This window comes from Oryza glaberrima, chromosome 3 (genome assembly GCF_000147395.1).
Source record: "Oryza glaberrima chromosome 3, OglaRS2, whole genome shotgun sequence".
Taxonomy (NCBI): domain Eukaryota; kingdom Viridiplantae; phylum Streptophyta; class Magnoliopsida; order Poales; family Poaceae; genus Oryza; species Oryza glaberrima.
The window spans coordinates 5,229,144-5,251,133 of record NC_068328.1 but is presented as its reverse complement, the minus strand read 5'-3'; the positions used below and the strand labels follow the sequence as shown (position 1 = coordinate 5,251,133).

The window sequence follows — 21,990 nt, the reverse complement described above, 5'->3', positions numbered from 1 at the left end:
CAAATAATAGCTGCTTTTAAGGGCACTAAAGCTGCTTCTTGCTGGGTTTTGGAGGCTCTTTTCTTAAGAGATCAATTGAGCAGCTGGTCTGGGAGGCTGCAGTTTCAGTCACCTTCTAAGCTTCTCCCAACCTGATCATCTGTGGGAACTCTGCAATCTGCATTGCCAACTCAGGTACTACTGCTAAAACCTTCTCAACATTTCAAAGTTCAGATTTGCTTTTATATCGCAGCTTTTGTGTTTGATTCGTTCTCTTCGGAATCTTGAGATGCCCTCTGGGCTCTGATCTTCTTTTTTCAATGACATTTGGCATTGCCTGTTGTTGTTCCTACTTCTTTAATGCATTGCACTTAAACCGCATCCTGTCTGCGTGACAAAATTGTTCACTGTTTCATGCTAAGCTTGATGACGAGTTAGCCAATAAGATTCCCAATAGATGCTCTGATCATTCGACCAGTTTAGAATGACTTCCAAGTTGAGGTTTTGATTAGTATTCAGAATGTTCAGCTGCATTTCCGTATTGCAGCAGAATTCAGAGAGGGATCAAATTAAAGTTCAGACTAAAGAATTTTCACTTATCAACAGCAAAGTTCATTCAAAAAGTACTAAACTACTAATAACCAATAAATCTTCTCTTTGGGGGAAAAAAACAACATAATCATTCATGCCCAAAATAGCTTCCTCAGAACCACTCACTAACCAACTCGATTACATGAAATCTACACGTAATAATCACAAGTCCCAGTGCTTATATACTCCCAGCAGCTGGTGTCCTGGCGCTTTCAGAACGAGGCCGATCGATCGGCGTGTCAGCAGCAGGAACACCGTGATGTGTCGCTCGCAATCTCACATGCAAAAATACGGCGAGAAGCAAACGGCTACGTGCAAGAGGCTAAAGAAGAGAGAACGCGCGAAGCGTCCAGCGACGCTCACTCACGCTCCCAAATCGTTGCCGCATCCCTGTCGCCGAGGAGCGTACATACGTAGTTTTCATGTCGTCATGTATGTATTGTATGCTGCTAATCGCCATCTGAATAGGGACCTTTTGTTTTCTTTTCTGAAACCGGTATTAGCTTCTCCAAGTACTGAAAAAAAAAGTGTTGCGATATCTGGGGGTTTTTTGCGTTGAAGTTGCACCTCCTGATCAGCAGAAATTCTCTTGAAGATAGTCATCTGTAACTTAAAATATTCTTTTAAGATAATGGCTCTAACTTAAAATGTAGAGTGATTTGTTAGTTCTTAAGGAGGTATATCGAGAGATATCATATTTTCTATTAAAATTTTATATCTTTTGGTACCTCCGACACTAGGAAATACAGAAATTTCTTTTTTTTTTTTACTTTTTAGTACCTCTCGAAGATTATAATTTTTTTTTAAAATATAACATTACCAATTTGCTCCTATGGCTGAAGATACAAACCATTTTCATTATCCACAATTGGAAAATTTAATTATTTGTCGCTCTTTAGAGCATGACCGACTGTTCCTCTAAATCCAATCTCCTAAATCTCTTCTCTTTAAAAAAAAAATCTATAATGAGAATTTAAGGCATGAAAATATCCTTCTCTTCAAGAGATATCCTCATTTAAGTCCCTGAAATGAAATAAAAAAGGTGAGCTCCCCCAATTCCCGCACTGCGATATCTCTTGCAGCTGGTGCTTAGATTCCCCTTCTCTTTGCACGGTGGGAAGAAGCTACGAGCGAGGAATCGGGAGCGAGCACGGCCCCAAACTTGTGGGGACCAAATTTGAAGGAAACTCCAATTCTTAAGCAGATGGTTAGAGCATCACCAAAAGTATTCCAATAATTAATTCCAAAAACTATGTGTTTTGGATTTTCTAAACTGAATGTAGAAAGCGAGAAAACCTATCTCTCCCGGAGAAAGACTAAAATTGAATTCCTATAATGAAAAGTGGACCCTCCCTTTAACTACCAATAGAGAAAATTAGTTTTTCTATGCACGAACCGCGTTATTTTTGCTCTGTGCGCGGTTATTTTTGCTCCTTGAAGTGGGGAACGAGGTATCACCGCACCGCCTCTATGCGCGAACTGCGTTATTTTTTCTCCGTGCGAAGTTATCTTTGCTCCTTGAAGTCGGAAACTCTAATGGGCGATCGATCACCCTGCCCATGGGGTAGCGATCGATCCCCTCCCCCCTCCCTCCCTTCACCCCTCCACCTGGTTTTTTTTTTTGGCACCGCATTACTTTCCTATTTTAGTAAATTTATACACCTAAAGTTTATACACCTCAAGTTTACACATCTAAAGTTTAAAGACCAAAAGTTTATAACTTAAAAGTTTATATATCCGATTCAAATTTGAATTTGAATTCAAATATTTTTTATATATAGTATTTCTATACATCTAAAGTTTATACACCTAAAGTTTATAGACCTAAAGTTTATAAGTCAAAATTTTATATACCCGTTTCAAATTTGAATTCGAATTATATCCGATTCAAAGTTGAATTTGAATTCAAATATTTTCTATGCATAATATTTCTATACATCTAAAGTTTATACACCTAAAGTTTATAGATCCAAAGTTTATGAGTCAAAAGTTTACATACCCAATTCAAATTTGAATTTGAATTTATTCAAATTTTATAGACCTAAAGTTTATAAACTTTTTTATTTATATATATATATATATATATATATATATATATATATATATATATATATATATATATATATAGTATTTCTATACATCTAAAGTTTATACACCTAAAGTTTATAGACCTAAAGTTTATAAGTCAAAAGTTTATATACCCGTTTCAAATTTGAATTTGAATTATATCTGATTCAATTTTGAATTTGAATTCAAATATTTTCTATATATAGTATTTCTATACATATTAAGTTTATACACCTAAAGTTTATAAATCCAAAGTTTTTAAGTCAAAAGTTTACATACCCGATTCAAATTTGAATTTGAATTCAAATTTTTTATATATAGGATTTCTATACATAAATTTTTCTAACTTTTGTTTTTTTTAAAAAAATTTGTGGTGTACTGTAGTAGAGAATAAGGGGAGAAGGAAGGGGAGAAGTGGGAGGAGGGGGACGGATCTGATCACTGGGCGATGCCGGAAGTGGGTAACGAGATATCCGGAGTTACGAACCTGTATTATTGGAAGACAGGTTGGGAATCTATTATATTATTAAAGGAATAGAAAACGAAGCCTCCACGTTCGTTCTCATGACCTAGAAATTCTCACATTAATCAGAGAAAAAGAAAATGCAGAGTCCATATAGAAATACAATTTAGAAATAGTTGAAATTCGGAATTAAAAAATAAGGAATATTAGAAGAGGAGACTAGAGTCCATGTAGAAATACAATTTAGAAATAGTTAAAATTCGGAATTAAAAAATAAGGAATATTAGAAGAGGAGACTAGAGTCCATATAGAAGTACAATTAGGAAATAATTGAAATTCGGAATTAAAAATAAGGAATATTAGAAGTAGAGTATAGAGTCCATATAGAAATTTAAAACTAACTAAAATTCGGAATAAAAAGGAGTCTCCACGTTCGCTTTTATGACCTAGAAATTCTCACATTAATCGGAGAGAAAAAAAACAGAGTCCATATAGAAATACAATTTAGAAATAGCTGAAATTCAGAATTAAAAAATAATGAATATTAGAAGAGGAGACTAGAGTCCATATAAAAATACAATTTAGAAATAGTTGAAATTCGAAATTAAAAAAATAAGGAATATTAGAAGAGTAGACTAGAGTCCATATGGAAATACAATTAGAAAATAACTGAAATTTAGAATTAAAAATAAGGAATATTAGAAGTAGAGTATAGAGTTCATATAGAAATACAATTAGGAAATAATAGAAATTCGAAATTAAAAATAAGGAATATTAGAAGTAGAGTATAGAGTCCATATAGAAATACAATTGAGAAAAAAAAGAAATTCGGAATTTAAAAATAAGGAATATTAGAAGTAGATTATAGACTCCATGTAGGAATTTAAAACTAACTTAAATCAGAATAAATATAATAAAATGAAAAGTAGTGTTTAGAGTCCGTATAAAAATACAATTTACAAATAACTTAAATTCGAAATTAAGAAAAAAATGGGAAGAAGAGTTTAAAGTCAATATAGGAATATAATTTAGAAGTAATTGAAATTTGAAATTAAAAATTAAAGAATATTGAAAGATGAGTTTAGAGTCCACATAGAAATACAATTAGAAATAATAAAAATTTAGAATTAAAAAAATAAATATTAAAAGACAAGTCTAGAGTCCATATAAGAATATATATATATATAATTTACAAATAACTAAAATTTGATATTAAAAATAATTAATAACTAACACATATATAAAATACAATATAAATATTATACATTAGTAGTTTCGTAAAGTTATTGCAAAATTTAAAATTATGTTGTCATTTAATATATTTTAATAATATAATGAGAAAACATATATGCTATTATATGAGAGAAAATGTAATGATACTAGCGGCACAATCTGCGCGGGCCACCATGCTAGTTATTAGATTAAGGAGGGTGTTGGTCATGCTACTAAGGATCAATTGGAACAATTTTTTTTTTCACCTAAAACCCTCTACTTTTAGGTTTGGGAGGAATTTAGGAGAAATATTGGCCATGCACTTAGGTCGGGGATTTGATGATTTGCCATGCTAAACCACTCGTTACTGATTCAGAGTCCTGCGTGCCATTGGCAAGGACGCAAGGTAATCTGTTGAGGGGCAAATTTGGCTCTAAAATTTGACACAAGCTCTACTAATTTCCATGCAGAGCACAAACAAAAGCCACAGTGGATCGAGTATCTTTTGTACACTAGCGACATTATCTTACGCTGCATGTAGATGTAGGAGTACTTTACAAATAGGAGTAATTTTAGCAATTCCACATGTTACACATGTGCATGACGGGATTGGAACCCTGAGCAGTAGACAGAAACATGTACAATCATCATGGGCGTCTGATTACTGATGCTTCCCTTGTCTGATCTCGTGCCTCTTATTGACATCATCACACACCATCTCTAGTCAAATTGAACTCAAAGATAACCAAACAGTGCTGATGATTGGGGTGGATTTGTAAATCCGTTCTAGTCCAAAATCTGGGGGAATATGTAAATGTTTATGACTCCGTACATTGCATGGCTCCATCCATGCATGGGAGGATGGAATCTTTCTTGGAGTATCTTGCTTCTAATTAAGCACCCCCCATTTGTCAGTGGACTATTGGTTCACTGTACTTGGCCAAAAACTGGGCTCTGCCTACATGGATCCATAATTAGTGAAACAAAGATGACAAATCATGTTCATTGTCATTATGTTCTGCTTCTGCACTGCTGCCCCGACAGAGACTCAGCAGGCCAATAGGTTAACGGGTCAGTGTTTTCGCACTGTTCATACAGAAACCAAATGTTCAGTTTTCTGAAGAAAAAAAATCAACCGACTTTTCGCTCGTGTGTTAGGAGGGGATCAAATGTTCAATTTTCTGAAAAGATCCATCGTTTTTTTTCTTTGCTCGTGTGTTAGGAGGGGCTACGATCTTTTTAGTGTCCAATAAGGTCGAGCCATGTTGATCCTTCATGTGGTTTCAAAATGCTCATGAACGTTACTGCTTGCGGGGTTTTCTTTTCTAGATTTGTTGTACTGTAAAATATCTATCTAAGGATAATTTTTTTGTTAGAAACACACCACAAATATAGACGCACTCACCCATATAAACGCACACCCTACCCCTATGAAGACCTCCGAAAGACTAGGCTGACATATCTTGAGATCGACGAAGTCATCACAGGTGCATGGACTAGCATATTTTAAGATCGACGAAGTCACCACGAACGTCTCGCTGTCGATGGATATGTCACCAACCACTGAAAGAATAATTAACTATAAATACGAGTATATGTGTCAAGTCTTAGACTTGAATATGGATGGATTGGTTTTAAAAAAATAACCAATTAAGTTACGCTTACTTCGTAAGGTGGTTTATTTTGAGATGGAGGTACTAGATGAAGCATCCAGGAGAAGCCATGCCGAGGCACCTGCGACAGAAAGGAGGGCCAGATATAGCAAGCACCGATGGTGGCGGATACGACAGAGAGTACGTACAGGAGAAAACGGCAAGGTTGCAGGCAATATCATATCCGGTCAAGTGTGAGGTGTGGAGGATGGAGGCCGGCCGGTGCCGTGCGTGGTCCAGGCCGTGCTAGCGCCTAGCGGCCGGCCCGATCGATCCGATCGAGACCATGCGCGCCTTCCGTTTCTAGATCTCTTCGCTGCACCGCGCATGCGGCCGTTGCCTGCCTCGATGGCCAGCGTGCGGCGTGCCAACGCTGGCGAGCGAGATGAGATGTCCGCGGCGCGGCATGTTCACCCGCGGCTCTTCGTTTCGTTGGTTGGTTGGTTGGTTTGGTCCCCTGAATGCAACGCCGAAACGCCACTGCTGCCAAGGGATCGTGCTAGCGTGGCTGGCATTGGCATGGGCCAATCAATCCCGTTCATTTCAGGCTGTGCCTGAAGCCTGCAGATGGATACTGATCCATCCATTCCCATCCTGGCAGTGTGTGCCTCGAAAGAAGATGATTCTTAGGGGGTGTTTGGAAACTAGGGACTAAATTTAGTCCCTCTCACAAAAATATAAGTCTCTACTAGAGACTTATACTTTTGTAAGAGAGACTAAAGTGACTTTAGTCCCTCCAACCAAACACCACCTTAATGCCACCTTACCCTTTACAGGGCAGGCTGCAGGCAGCACCACTTCACACCAGCTTTCTTTCTTTCTTTTTTCTTTCTTTCTTATCCACAGCGAGAGACCGAGGCCGAGGGACCAGACCAGAGGGTGTACAACTACTGCAGCGTTCGCATCAGCGGATCGCTGTGCAAAGTGCGTTGCGAGAGGGGAGGACGGTGAGAATGTGAGATGGTGTGCTCCGGACCCCGGTGGCTTGGTTGGCCGCTGTCGCTTTACAGCCTCGCCCACGGGAGCCTGTGGGTTTCACGGTCAGTAGGCAGGCAGGCAGCACTAGGAGTAGTAGTCTAATAGATTTCGGCTGGACGAACACAACAACCAGAGTCTATAGGAATTTTAACATAACAGCTGTTTGCACCTGAAAGTCATGCCCGATAGATCAAGCATCGTTTCCATAAAAGTGATACAATTCTAGCCATATATAAACTTGGATTTCCTTTTCTAATTCCCCTTAGTATTGTATTGTCATTGACGTTAAACTGATAAATATGATCATTTGTAAAAATAAAAAAGTAAATATGTTCAATTTTTGATTGACCGAGATTCGCTTTCGAAAAAGACGTTACCGTTCCCATTCCTACCTAAAACCCTCGTAGGCAAAAGGTGAACATGTGACGAAATGCGATCAGTATGGGATTTGTTAAAACGGAAACACTGTGAAATGAGATTCTTTTGAAAAATAAACAAAAAAAATATAGAGAATGGAGTGGTTTGGTACTTATGGTTGGACCGGTGGTGGCACATACATGTATGGCCAGTTGAACTTCCCTCTCAGGTTGTTTGGCACATTCACCCGGTCGATCCATATATTCAACAAATTCATTAATTCCGATCTGGCTCGACTGAGTACTCAGACGTAAATTCTCTGTATCTATCAACATTTAATTGGTGATTTAGGCGACGTAGCTGCTAGCCATGAGCAATATACTAACATTTTTATCGACGTGACATGTAGCTTCATGCGTAGGTGGTGCGTGCAAGTAGGGACCGATTAAATTTGCGTACTAACGCAATTAGCTTTGCTTTCCGGTGATCATGCATGGTTTATTTATGACTTGACAAATGCACAGCATCACTGATTACACGTACAGCAACTCTACAAAGTGTACAGTGCAGTGTACTTAATTTTACAGTCGCTGCAGACTAAGCTAAGCAACTTTAGTGGTTCAAGCAACCCCATATTATATACAGACGAATTAAAAAGATTGTTATCGTCATGGACACATGGTTAGCTAGCTTATGTACAAAGCAAAAAATACTTACCTGCTCAGTTCTTAATCTGTGAAATACTACTAACACTTTTCTTTTGTCATATATTGACTTTGACATACAATACAACTAGCCGTGATTAACGAGGAAAAGACAATCAACTAATTATATGGTCATGTCAGACGTATAAGGTTTTTACGCAATTACAATGTACCACTTTGAACACTACTTTATTTTATAATATATTATCAGCAACCACAAAATTAGTGTCATACAAAAAATACTTCCAAATACAGATTTTTTTTTAGATAATGACTTTTTCTTGAAACAAGAACACATTATATATCCGTTTACGTTTGTATACTCTACTGTCCCGGATGACACCGATACTAAGGACGGATGTTTAATTAGTATTGGCGCCATTTAGTTGGGGCGGTTGCTTGAACATGACTGATGAGATAGCTCTGCTACTTAGCACAGCTGAGCTACCGATCATGTATATTTTCTCCATGGTATTGCCAAGTTTGGTGAGCTATGCTTGTCTAACTACCCATCTGATTAACTTGGAGCATGAGTACTGCTTCTATGCATGTGACGTATTTATAGTGTTTGCTAATTATAAGCACGTACTGTTCTGACCATGGCACACACAGAGATGTACAGGATGTATGTACGTACGGTGACCACTGTTCAAATGATCAATCAAATCCAATTAGGGACTTGTTTTTTTTGCCAATTAATTAGCCCGTGTTACTTAACAAGTCACACACTAATTAATTAAAAGTTGCCTCACGCACTTGTCCAGTGGCCATGTGATGAGCTCCAATATATTATGGGGCGACCAATTTCAAGATCATATAGACTCGATAGTTTGGCAAAGAAATTGACATGTGATTGGCAATTAGGTTCCCATAGCATATTGTTTTCGTTTACGAGACGGCCTTGTGATGTTGTGGTTCCCCAAATGACGAGTGTGCTTGCTTGTTCTCCTCTCTGAACCTTAAAATAACATCTGTCAGAGAACTAGTGTGCCTACATTGATGCAATAATATACCGGACACAACTAATTAAACAACCGACAGTTATACATCTCTCTTCATCGAGAAAATATATATGCTTTAGATACTCAGGTCATAAATGTTTGGTGCTTAATACAAGATTAGATCGAAATATTGAAATTCAGACAATCAACTTTATATATTAGAATATAGGTTTGTAAAATATATTTTTCTTATTATATTATGATAGCACTTATCGAGACAAATATCTATTGATGTCTTCTTTTTTATGATTTTAAACTAAACGTTTAAAGAATGTTCTAATTATGAAAAAATTAAAAGTTTGATAAAATCTTATTCTAACCATCCTATATCTATGACCGGAGGAAGTACATAGAAGCACCGGGGCATAGTTTGGAACAAAGGAATTGAATTTTGTCCCGCACTTGTGTAAATACTAAATGGTGTTATTTTTTAGCTAACATTTTTTGGGCACGCCATAAAATTTTAAATGAGTCCAGCCATGTCAGGAAAATATCCTTCTGAATAATATATGGCTGCCTTTTTTAGGGCTTGAGAATTATTGTCACTTGATGAAGAGGCCTCTTTCCCAATTGGCATGTTTTACTAGGCCCTGCAGTGGCTCCTGAACCTGACAGGACGGAAAACAAATTAGAGCATCAAGTAAACAAATTAGGAAGGTTAGATGTCAAGCAAACAATGCGATTTATAGGAGAAGAAAGGCGAGGCCACAACATCGTTGTGAGAAGGACTACTTAGCGAAAAATACTATAGTTAACATGATGATGTGAGTCATAACGGAGGGGTTAGGGGAGATGGGAACAAAGCTAGCCAGATGTTCAAAGTACATGCAGTTCTCAGCTAGCAGTGGTTAAAAAGGCACTGTTTACCTAAACCAGAGAAAAAGGAAGAAAATGACATTAATTAATCAAATATGTGAAGGTGGTAGTTTGTGTGCTGTGCTAATTGATCCATTAGCAAGTGGAAAAGGAGTACCTCAACTGTTTTTTATAGATTATCACTCCCTCTATTCTTCTGTATTAATTTGTACCCTAAAAATGTTTGGTAGTCAATGTTTTACAACGTATTCAACATATTTTTTTAAATAATAAACATGATTTTCAATATAAAAATAAATAGATGTTTCTTAGCATTTTTAGACTAAGAAGTATAAGTATACACGGTCATCCAACTTTATGTGTTTGGCCAGATCCTGCAATTTTCCCTTCATCGGAAAACTAGACAATTATTCTCCACAAATATAAACAATTAAGTTTTGAGGTCAAATTATTTGATTTTATTTTCTTTACTCATACATGTAGTAAAGTTCTCATCATTATAGACACGAATGATTATATCACTTTACAGTTTTGGTATCACAAAGAAACCAACTAATTAGTTTAGTGGTAATATTCAGACTTTCTTGATTGATCTTTCTAATGGGTCACATAAGCAATCATATTTCAAAAGACTTGTTATTTAAGGTGTGTTCTTACTTCTTGGTACAACCATTTAGGAAATTGGAGATTTAGTACAGAAAGTCCAACAAGAAATTGGAGATGGTACCTTTCTTTTAGCGAAAGGAAACAACTTTCCCCTGTTTACCTTTTGTGTGCTATCCATCACTCTTTCTATTTATCAAAAGAGAAAAAAATTAAACTATACGTTTCTTGCTAGTATTGTTTAAGTAATCCTTTTCGGAGAAACTGCTCATGTCAATTTTTATACGTCGAGCCATTTACACTGAACTTTTCTACTAAAGAGTTGTTCTGGTGGGGCATCCATATTGTTGCTATATTTTTTAGGTTTAATCAAAGGTGTGATAAAAATCAATAATTGTGACGTTTAACTGAAGAAAACTAAATCAGTCCCAACAACGAAGATCATAAGTAGCCATCACACGAGTTCACAACCGGGCCACATAACATGCGGTTCAAGCCTTGAAGTGAACTCGTGTTATCTCCTCCATCAATATTAATTCAAGCGTAAATATCTCTAGTTGAAAAAAATCTATATGTCCACTACTTTTACTTTTGATTAGCTGATGATCTTAGTCAAATTCATAAGGTGCGTAACCATCGTGGCTCAAAGTTTTCAGGTGTTTCTCACTTTCTCTTTCAGCAACCAAAAAAAGAAAAAAAAACTAACAAAACAATGCAGAGCATTTTGATAATTTTTTTTCTTTGGTGTGATTGGTGTCCGCGTTTATAACAACGTTGCCTTCCTGTTTGCATCAATATCGCCCTGTCACGCATTCAATTAACTTTTTGTTACCTAGAAAAAACACTATTATGTTTTCTTATTTTCTTTTTTTTTTTCCATGTAGCAATCAAACAAAGCAGGATGGCTATTTGTTTGTAGATACGAGGTAGGAAATCAAGTCAAGCATATATAGCCAATACAGTAAAAATGTTTATTAATTCCATAATGGAGAATTATGTATCTTAACTTTTCTACAAAATTTGAGATCTAGGTCATGTATTATTATCCATATTAAATGAAGGCAGCACGGATTGTACTATAGCATTTTGGCAACTCAACTTCTTTAAGCTTGGAAATGAATTAGGAGTACATCATTTCATTGAAGAACAAGATAAAGTTAAAAAAGCAAAAAACAATCCGGTACGTGTGCCTAATCCTCCCGCAAGTTACACGCACAAACACCCAATTACTAAACAATATAAACAGGACAAAATGTCCTTCGATTCGTTCGCTAACATCCTAAACTAAAGGAAGTACTACTAGACATATTCAGTCTAGCTAACCTACCCAAATCTTCTCAGCCAGTACTTGGCTTTCCAACACCAAAATTTGTCCCTTATTGATCGTTTTCTTCTTCACGTTTGATTTATCTATTTCAAATACAATATATATTTTATAAGTTGAGAAAACATGTATTCCAATTTCCTATTATTTATCACCCTTGCACTTCACTCCTGGCTCCCATTTCTCATCACGCTATTGCATTTACCAAGTTTTTTTTTTCAAGTAAAAACGCTACCATTGAATCATCATCATATATGGAATCTTATACTGGCCACCTTGCTTCAACCGTCCGCACAAATGTCATTGTCCAACCCAAGTAACAAATTGACACGACCAATCACCTTTTACTTCTTGAGAAAATTTAATTTCCCATATTTGTTTTTTTTCCATTAAACCTTAGCTACCAACGGGAATACATAAAACAAAACCATAAATTCATATCACCCACTTCTTAAATCTTCAGTTACAGTATTATTTTCCATGTCAATCCAATGAGGCAAATGTTGGAATCTATTTTGAGGGGAAAAAAATCACATTTACATTCCCCACATTTTGAAATTCAAGGCGTGTACTTAGATAATACAAGACGTGTAAAATTAACGGTCTTAGATAATACAAGACGTGTAAAATTAACGGTCTTAGATAGTTTTACCCTGGTTATCTTCTCCCATTTCAATACTCGTGTGTTTATTGGGGTGAGTGTGCGTGCATTGTGAGTTTCTGCGTTGTCCCGTGTAATTTTAAGAAAAAGACGTACATCATAAATTTAGATAGAGTAGCTTCTGCTGACTTTTTTTTAAGACAAACATGTAACCTACTCCTGTCTAATTCCTGCGCTTAACTAAATTTATCGAATTGTAAAACAGAAGGATTATTTCCCCATGGTTGATACTGTAAAATGTTCTAATTAACAGCATCACTTTAGAAAGATCAAAGAGAAAGAAAAAGGCACTCTTCTCTCCTCTGGGACAGCTTGACAGCCACACTAACCAGAAGGAGGCCACACCCACACACACAACCTGGCTGGAAGAATCAGCGGCAGAGCTGCACAACACAACACAAAGCCAAAGGCAGATTACAAAAGAGCAATGCTACGCGTCCTAAATTTTTCTTACTAAACTTTTACTAACAATCATCATCTCAACCGTTTGATTTAAGTAGATAGAAGTTAAAAAAAAATCTAGATACATTTATAGTATGACATATCAGTGTTAGTAAGAATTTAGTAAGAAAAAGTTAGTACGTATAGCCTTTACCATTACAAAACGAGTAGAATAGAAGTAAAAACAACAGCAAAAGGCCCCAAAAAAAATAAAAAAAAACATTGGAAGAGAAAAAAAGACGCAGAAAAATCCCCCACTTCACTCTAGTACTCTGCTTGCTTCTCCGCATCCATCAACCACTCACCCAGTTTTGCTGCTGCTGCTGCTCGTCTTCCTCCTCTTCCTCCTCGCAGGCGGCCGCGCGCGTCGATCCGGAGGCCGCTCGCCACCGACGCCGCCGCCGCAGCAGCAGCCGGAGTGGGAGCGGGGGCGGCGAATCTGGAGCCGAGGGGACCTGCATTGCCGCGGGAGGGCAGCGGGTAGCTAGATCTCCTCCCCACTGTGCCTCCTTCCTTGGACGGCCGCGGCAGCGGCATGGTGGCTGCTGCGGCAGCGGCTACCGCGCCAGATCCGGCGCACCCCGCGCGCCCGCCGCTCACGCCGGCCCTCGACAAGCCCAACTCCGCCCCCGCCGCGCGCCGCCCCGCGCGCTCCAGCAAGCCGGTCTCGTCTCGCTACCTGTCGGCGGCCGCGTCGCCGACCTCCTCCACCTCGTCGTCGTCGTCGACGTCGTCGTCGTCCGCGCCGTCGTCGAACCGCCGCTCGCTCTCCGCGCAGCGCGCGAGGTCGTCCACCCCCCCGCCGCAGCACTCGACGTCGCCCACCCCGGCCCCCGCGGCGGCGGCGGCGGCGGTGGCGGTGGCTTCGGGGGGCTTGACGGCGACCACGATGCGGAGCCTCTCGGTGTCGTTCCAGGGGGAGTCCTTCTTCTACCAGACGTCGCGCGCGCCGCGGGCGGCGTCGCCGTCGTCCCCAGGCGGGCGGCGCGGGCCCACGCCGGAGCGGCGGAAGAGCGTGTCGTCGGTGCCCGAGGCCGAGAACACGCGGCCGCAGCACCGATGGCCGGCGGCGAAGCCCAAGGCGTCGGACCCCCTCGCCCGCAGCCTCGACTGCAGCCTGGACCGCAAGGACTCCATCCTGGCTGCCGTCCACCTGCTCCGCCGCTCCATGGCGTTCGACTCCACCACATCCCTCTCCCCTTCGGACCCGGCCGCCGCCGCCGCCGCGGCCCACGACCTCTCTGCATCCTCCGACACCGACAGCGTTTCATCCGGCAGCAACTCGGGGGCCGGTGATCCCCCACGCCGCGGCATCAGCGTGCCGGCGAGGTTCTGGCAGGAGACCAACAGCCGCCTTCGCCGGCTTCCAGAACCAGGGCTACCGCTACCATCATCCTCTGGCAGGAGATCGTTCTCAGACAGTCAAATGTCACCGAGACTGCCTGGCCGCTCTCCATCTCCAAGCCGCGGAAGCAGGGGCATGGCGAGCCCAGCAAGAGGGCGGAGTGGGGAGGCATCACCCAATGGTCACACAATGCAGGCGCCGGCAAATGCGCCATCTATCATCAGCTTTGCTGCAGAGGTGAGGAGGGCGAAAAAGGGGGAGAACAGAATTGAGGAGGCACACAGGCTGCGGCTGCTCGATAATCGACATTTGCAGTGGCGATGCATCAATGCTCGGACAGATGCAGCTCTCCTGGTGCAGAGCTTCAATGCTGAGGTAAATTATGTTGACCTATCTGGTTTTAAGTTATAACATTCCAAAATCCTCTTACTGTTGGTTACTCATAGTATCCAATTATCCACTCTATGTATAAAATAATTAATGTTCTACTAGTTTCACTTTTATTATTGTGTTTATTTCACTTCCTAAATGCAAATGTGTGGGGGTACATTTGGGCCTCTGGGGTATCTGTAATCAGCAACTGCACATTCTGTTTCATTATTTGTTTGAATTCAGAACAATTTACAACTCAATGGGGGTGCTTGATCAATATGATTACTGAGGTCATAGTATTTGTTATATCTCGCAGACGAGGAAAGAATACAAAAGTTCCATTTTTATTGTGAGATATTAGTCTTTGATGACTGTAGAAGCCTGATAAGTAAGTTGGTATTTGTAGACTACTAAAAAGGTTGGGACTGGTTAGCTGCTTATTTACTAGTCCTCACGATAGTTGCATTGTAAACTAGGGTGTGTTATGCTGCAAGCGTTGCATGCAAATCTTGACTAAAGGAGAACCAATGGAGCTGCTAATCACTTGCTCCCTGATTTTGAAGAATTGAGTTTTGAATATTCACCTTCAACCCATACCTATCGATTGTTTATGATCCATTCAGAAGTCCCATGAAGCGTATTAATAAAAATAGCACTGTGGGGTTCAGTGCTTGTAGTGGACTTAGTTTGGTGGGCAAATGGGCATTTGGGTGTCATATTACGAGAGAATCTACTCTATATTGTATATAGATAAATTTCAGTAGTCCTTTAATTACTTGGTTCACATCAAATATACTGAAACTGTAAGATATTTTCACGTCTGCAGTCATGTCTTGATTATTTTATTTAAACCATTTTTTTCTGTATGTACCACTTCAAACAACCAGTGCTGTAGCGCATTTCAATCGCATTCAGTAGCTTTAGGGTGTGTTTAGTTCATGCCAAAATTGGAAGTTTGATTGAAATTGGAACGATTTGACGGAAAAGTTGGAAGTTTGTGTGTGTAGGAAAGTTTTGATGTGATGGAAAAATTTGAAGTTTGAAGAAAAAGTTGGGAACTAAACCAGGCCTTACATTTCAAAGAAATGTTATGGCAGATTTGCCCAAGGAGGCTTCTTTTAGTATTAGTGTGAATGGTTGGACCCATACCCCTTTGTTTCTGTACTGTTAGGTTACAAAAGGATACTGGCGCGATGTTGCTAGGGATGTTGGCAGTGTCAGGATTTAGATGACTTAACTCGTAAATCGTAGTCTAGTGACTTGTCAACTTTATTGCACTATTAGCGGCTGATAACTTGATTGAAATTATTTCTTGGTCAATAAAGTCATCTGGGATATATCACCTAGGTCCTTGTACTGCCTTTGGTTAATGAGAGACACAGCCTAGATACCAAATTTTACATTTCTCCATCTTTGGTTCCAATTTGGCAATGCCTTTGAATCAAATGTATTGTTTTAGATTCCAGATATGGATTTATGTGAAGGTGCACTGTTTTGTTATTTTTCTTTGATAGCTGTGTACATTGGAATAAACCATTTGTTTTCAAATGTATTTGTTCTGACACTTAATACATTGAGCTGTATGCTCCATAGAATGAAAATCTAAAAAGGGTTGAGCTACTATTCTAACTAATGTTGCTTATTTCACTATTTTTCAGAAAACTCTGCACAGTGCATGGAAGGAAATATCAAAATTACGAGACAATGTCAGTTCTAAAAGGAGCAAACTCCAGCTTCTAAAACAAAAGCTCAAACTGTTCGCTATTCTTAGAAGACAGGTAAAAGAGATTATATCTATTATTGTTTTAGCTATTTATGCAGTTTGCACTAGGATTTGGTAGCATTTCTGGCAAAGTTGATTGTATCTAAGTGCTTCTATTTGACATGTTCAGATATACTATCTAGACGAGTGGTCTCATATTGAAAAACATCATTCAAGTGCTTTGTCAGCAGCAATCGAAGCACTGAAGGCTAGTACTCTCCGTCTTCCAGTTGTTGGTGGTGCGAAGGTTAGGATTTTTTTCATAATACAATATAGTTATCTGATATGATTTGATATACCCCTTTGGATAGTTTTAATGTTTCTCTCTGAGCAGGCTGATGCCCAAGGTGTGAAGGAAGCTGTTAACTCAGCGGTGGACGTGATGCACACAATGGCATCCTCAATGTGTACTTTGTTGTCTAAGGTGCATATGTCCTATCCTTCTTCTCCTTGATTTCTCTTTTATCAAGAATGTAATTTTCATATCTAAATTGCAAAGTACGTAGATTCTTTAGGTCCATCCTGATGGGTAGCTATGGTCATACATGGTTGTGTACTCTTCCGGCATATATATTTTTGTAGCTATAAAATCTGAGAGATAAGACAATTTCCTTGTGGCCAATTACCTGAGTGGACAGCTAACAACTGCAAATCTTTCATGAATGATATATTTGATCCAGCGTGCATTCAAATCTATTGAGGTATTTACAGGTTTATGGAAAGTTGGAATCCTAGAATCCCAAGGAAAACATGCCTATTTTTTATGTTTATATCGAACTTGAATCACTGCATTGAATATAAGCTGGCTAACCAGAACCGCGATTTGTCTGTAAACATAAGCTAGGTGTACTGCAGGTGTTTGCCTGTTATGTGAACATTACTTGATTTGTAAGGCCTTGGACAATGAGGCGACTCTTACATGGGCATGCATTTCATGTAATTCATGGCGTATTTGCTGTGGCAACCTCTGAATCATGTTTTATTGGTCTTCAGGTGGAAGGAACAAGCTCTGTGGTGTCTGAGCTTGCCAAACTTGCAACACAAGAACAAATGTTGTTGGATCAATCAAGAGATCTCTTGTCCATGGTCGCAGCAATACATGTATGGAGAATTTCTGTGATACTTTTATTTGATTGTACCCTTGTATATTGTTGTTTGGCTCATTGTGTTAATTATATATTTGAAAAACAGGTTAAACAGTGTAGCTTGCAAGCTCATATGCTACAACGAAAGCAAAAGCAGAGCCAGACACGGGTGTAGATCAGTTTGTCTTGCCACATTGGTGGTCAACTAACATCACACGGCCTCATCTTTTCACACTGGAGACTGTGCTACAGGTAATAAAAGCTGTAACCATTTGTTGGGTGTGAAGTGTGTCCTAATCTGCTTTGATCTCACCGAGTGTAGCTGATTCATGTAATTTTTTGAGTGCATATCACCATAGAAATGGCCCCTTTTACCTGCAACAGTTGCTGCAGTGGATGTATACAGAGAACCTAGTGTTGACCAAGGATGAGCTTTGTGTAGATATGAAAAAAGCTTGTCGTTTGCGTGCCTAGCTTTGCTGTGTTGCGTGCCTCGCGTGTTGATGATTGGTGTTTTGTATTCTGGAATGGAAACAGTTGTTAGTTTGATACGGGTGTTTTCATGGCAAATTAACATGCAAGTTGTTCATTCTAACTTGCTCCGGGGCAGTATACAGACGGTATATGTATGTCTCATGCTCATCCTGGAACTAATTCGTAGCGCACTAAACCTTGTTGTGATTGCTGTTGTTGAGTCGTGCCTTGTGCGACGTGTATTGGTCCTTAGTTTTGGGGATTCCGAGAAGTCCCTAGAACACACAATTCACCTACATATTGAACTACACTGAAATCCAAAATTTCATTTTGAGACATGCAATGCAGAGTTTAGACTTGGTTGGCGGCGTGAGGGCGAGGAGATTTTTTTTTTTAAAACTTTTTTAATTTTAAAAATAAACCATTCTAAAATTTATTTTAGATCCGAACTTTTTGGCCATATCGGTCGAACTTTTTGGCCATATCAACTGAGCTGGAGTGGCAAAACAATATTGTTACACTGGTGTTATTTAGTTACACCGATCTTGCTGGCGCTGGCGTGATTGTTATTTGGTCACATCGGTCTGGGCATCGCATGATAAAAATGTCACGTCCGCTGTAGATGGTGTATCAATGTTGTTTTGTCACGCTAGATAGACTGACGTGGTAAGGTTCAGATTTTGAAAATAAAATTTGGAAGGGTTTATTTTTAAAATTAAAATAAAAAAATGTTTAAAAAAAAGCTTTTAAAGAAAAATCCGAGGAGATGAGAAGATTACACGTACCGTAAATGGAAGGCCCTGGTTCTGTGGGAGAGCGAGAGGTTTTGGTTGGCGCATCGTCACATCATCGGCGATGGTACATGTCGCGGAAACCAACCCGCCACCGTCAAGTCAGGGCGCCCCCGTTTTGCATGCCCACGTACGGATGACGCAGGCGCCGCAGCAGCAGCCGCCTGCATCCACCAACCGCCTGGGTGCCTCCGGTTGAGAGCGACGGGAACACCACGAGGCGAACAGGCGAGCCGACCAGCGCGCAGCACCCCCTCGTGCTCTCGTTGGCGCAGGCCACCGTCCCCCCGGTGCGTCTGGTAGGAGGCCGTCGCTGGCGGCGGCGGGACAGCGGTTGGGATACTGGGAATCCGGGATGTGGCGTGTGCATGTGCCACAGCCGCCGGTGCAGATTTGTGGGCTCTGCATGCAGCGGCCACACACCGACGCTGCGTCACAACTCAGTAGTTGGGTTGGGCCAACAGAATGAGTTAGCCCGGTTTGGATGGTCTAGGCCTTGAGCTTCAACGTCTTCAGCTCGATCTGGGATGGCTGCAGTCCCCCTGAATTCTGGCATTGTCAAGTTTGCTTGCCAGCAGGCATTAGCTTTACATCTTCAGCTAGGTTCACCGTTTTCACAATCCAAACCTACAAAGTTTCAGGTTCCTCTAGAAAAACAAATCCACGGTCCCGAGTCTTCCTTCCCAAGTGGTATTTTTCTGGTGGACGGCATTACATATTGCCGTAGCAACCGCGCAAGTCCACTCTTTCTGCCTTCAAGTTTTTCCTCCTTTCACTCAAGTGTTCAGCACTTCAGCAATCCTCGTAAACATTTCTGGACTGTGAGATCAGAGTATCAGACAGGTCTCCATGCCAACGACCGAATGTCTGTGCATATAGTAGACTTTGATTCGAGTAGACTGCACAATGTCTATGCATAGAGTAGATTCTGATTCGAGTAGACTTCACCACTCTCAAACTCCTTTAAAAAGCATTCAAAATTGAGAAAGGAAGACTTACAGCGAGACCTGGACTACAAAAACGTGGCCTTGCGTTGTGTGCACTTTTTTGACCCACCTATCCTACATTCTAACAATTTGTCCAAAAGAAGCATTCAAAGATTTGATCTGAAGTTCATGTCAAGAATTATACTGGAAGTACCTGTAGACTGAACATTTTTTTTCTGATCTAGTCGTAATGCATTAGCTTGATCATCATTACAATCGCTCAATCAGTAGACCAGAGCATCGACGCTCCAGAAAATTGGCATCCCAGTCCATTCGGCGACTCGCCATCTCAAATATCTGCCTGTCCGTTGTCTTTATTACGATCTTGTCTTGCTTCCGTCAGTTGAGCTGAGCTGTTTCTGAAGAAAATTCAGCTGAACTGTTTTGGCTTTGAGCCACACCTCCCTTTTGTCCCGAGGATGGAGCAAGTAACACAACGGCAACAGCATGGTGTACCTGCCAATATGCCATCAGCCCATCACAATATGCCATTTGGAAATATCAGAGCAGCTCCATTGGGAGTACTGAACCGCAGCAGTTACTTCGTCCAAAGCAACGTGTTCTGTTATTTCTGTTGCTGCAACGAACTGATGACGGAGACGACACCTGGAAAGCGTTGGAAGCGGTTTGCATGCTTGCATGGTCGATCGACCCGGTTGAGCTCGTGCCTACCCTGCTTTCCTCTCATCTGAACAAACCCGTTGCAAGTTAGCCTCAAGCGACTGACCATGGTGATAATCGATGCCCTCCAAACGGCAATTAAACGACCATATATAACCTGTCACAATCACGCATATCTCTGTTGCTGGAAGAATCCGAATCCGAATATGAACACAGTGAGTACGATACAAATACAAATGAACGCAAAGTCGATATAGAAACAACAATGAACTGGCTAGTACTAGTAGTAGCAAACAGCACATGGAAGATGGAAGTACACTTGCTTGGAGATAGATATCCCCCCGTGTGGCTCCCACGATTGTACGCTTTCACGATCCGTGCGTGGCCGCATTGCCCATATGAAGGTGCATGCATCCAGGACTTGACAGCTGACATTCCAATCAGCTTTGACACACTGCAGCGTTTTGCGAGAGATCGAGTTTGGCACCATTGGTCCCCTACGTATACGGGCGTGCATTTACTTGATCTAGCTAGCCAGGTGCCTGTGGGTCAGTCTCTGTGTGTCGATCAGTATCTCTAGCTCGCTATGTGCCAAAGCCGGCATGGCGAGAGTTGGAGACATGCGCATGAGCCGTTGTATCCATCTTGCTTGCTGCCTGGGACCATCTTTGGCAAGGATGCACCTGCCCAAGCTAGCTAGGCGCATGCGTGCGGGCGTGCGGATGCATGTTCAACTTCGCCACGACTCTGATCGCTGCTTCTATCCTCTCTCTGTGTGTGTTTGTGTCGATCTCTGCTGTTTCGTCTCTGTGCGCTCGTCACGGCACTGTTTTTCTCTTTTGAGGTGGCGGCGCCTCTGATTACATCGCTTGCGCTTGTTGCTTCTGATATCAATCAGCTCTCGCGCCTCCATACCTCTTGTCGACGGCGACACGCGCGGCCCGGCCGGAGAGAGCAAGCTGAGTGAGCCGGCGTTGGCTTTCTCACGGCTCGATCGGCCGTGTCACCGTCAGAATGTACAACACGGAAGCCTGCGCTGTGCATGCGGGGCTTTGGGCTTCCCCTCCTGTCATGGCAAGCATAATTTCTCTGGTGGACATGCTCGTGACAACTACGTCCACGTACCACCAGCAGCTAGCAGCTATAGCTACCACTATCGAGTATAGCAGTACAGTACTAGTAATATCTTGGGTCAACTGTCTGAGAAACTTGATCTCACCTTTCATTTCAACGGAGAGAGCAGCCACGTACGTGCACTTGGGCCGAACAGGTGTAGTGGCACTACTATAGTACCAAAAGTTGGGGTGTCAAGCGTGGTGATGATTGACTGATTTTGCTGTAGCATTGTCGGTCAAGATCGATAAGAATACTGTACTGGTACATTCCCAGCAGTTGGGGCCCATGCATGTATAGGGGGGGGGGGGGGGGGGGCAACTGGTGGTGGCCTACTGCGCCGCCGCCTCTCCATACCTCCCCGTCAGTTCCTGTGTCATGTACGGTGCATCTTCTTGATTGCACCCCTCGACGGTTAATGCACCGGCGGCGGGCTGTCTGATGATCAGTTTACCACATCGGTTTTTACCTCATGTTACCGATCGAGATCAGGTTACGTAGCTTGGCTTGTCGTTTGTAGTACAAGCTCCTATGCCCAATCCGGGACGCACAAACAAAGGGGTTATGGACTCAAACCGCATGATCGATCGGG

The 21,990-nt window shown here is 41.1% G+C and overlaps 1 protein-coding gene across 1 annotated transcript; it reads left to right on the top strand.

The window, feature by feature from the left end:
* LOC127767427 (QWRF motif-containing protein 2) lies at positions 1-18,008 on the top strand. The gene is made up of 7 exons (XM_052292767.1): positions 1-174; positions 13,204-14,569; positions 16,225-16,344; positions 16,459-16,575; positions 16,663-16,752; positions 17,322-17,429; positions 17,520-18,008. The coding sequence occupies exons 2-7, from the start codon at positions 13,385-13,387 to the stop codon at positions 17,586-17,588; spliced, it is 1,689 nt and encodes a 562-aa protein (XP_052148727.1). The 5' UTR covers positions 1-174; positions 13,204-13,384; the 3' UTR covers positions 17,589-18,008.
* Positions 18,009-21,990: the final 3,982 nt, after the last annotated feature.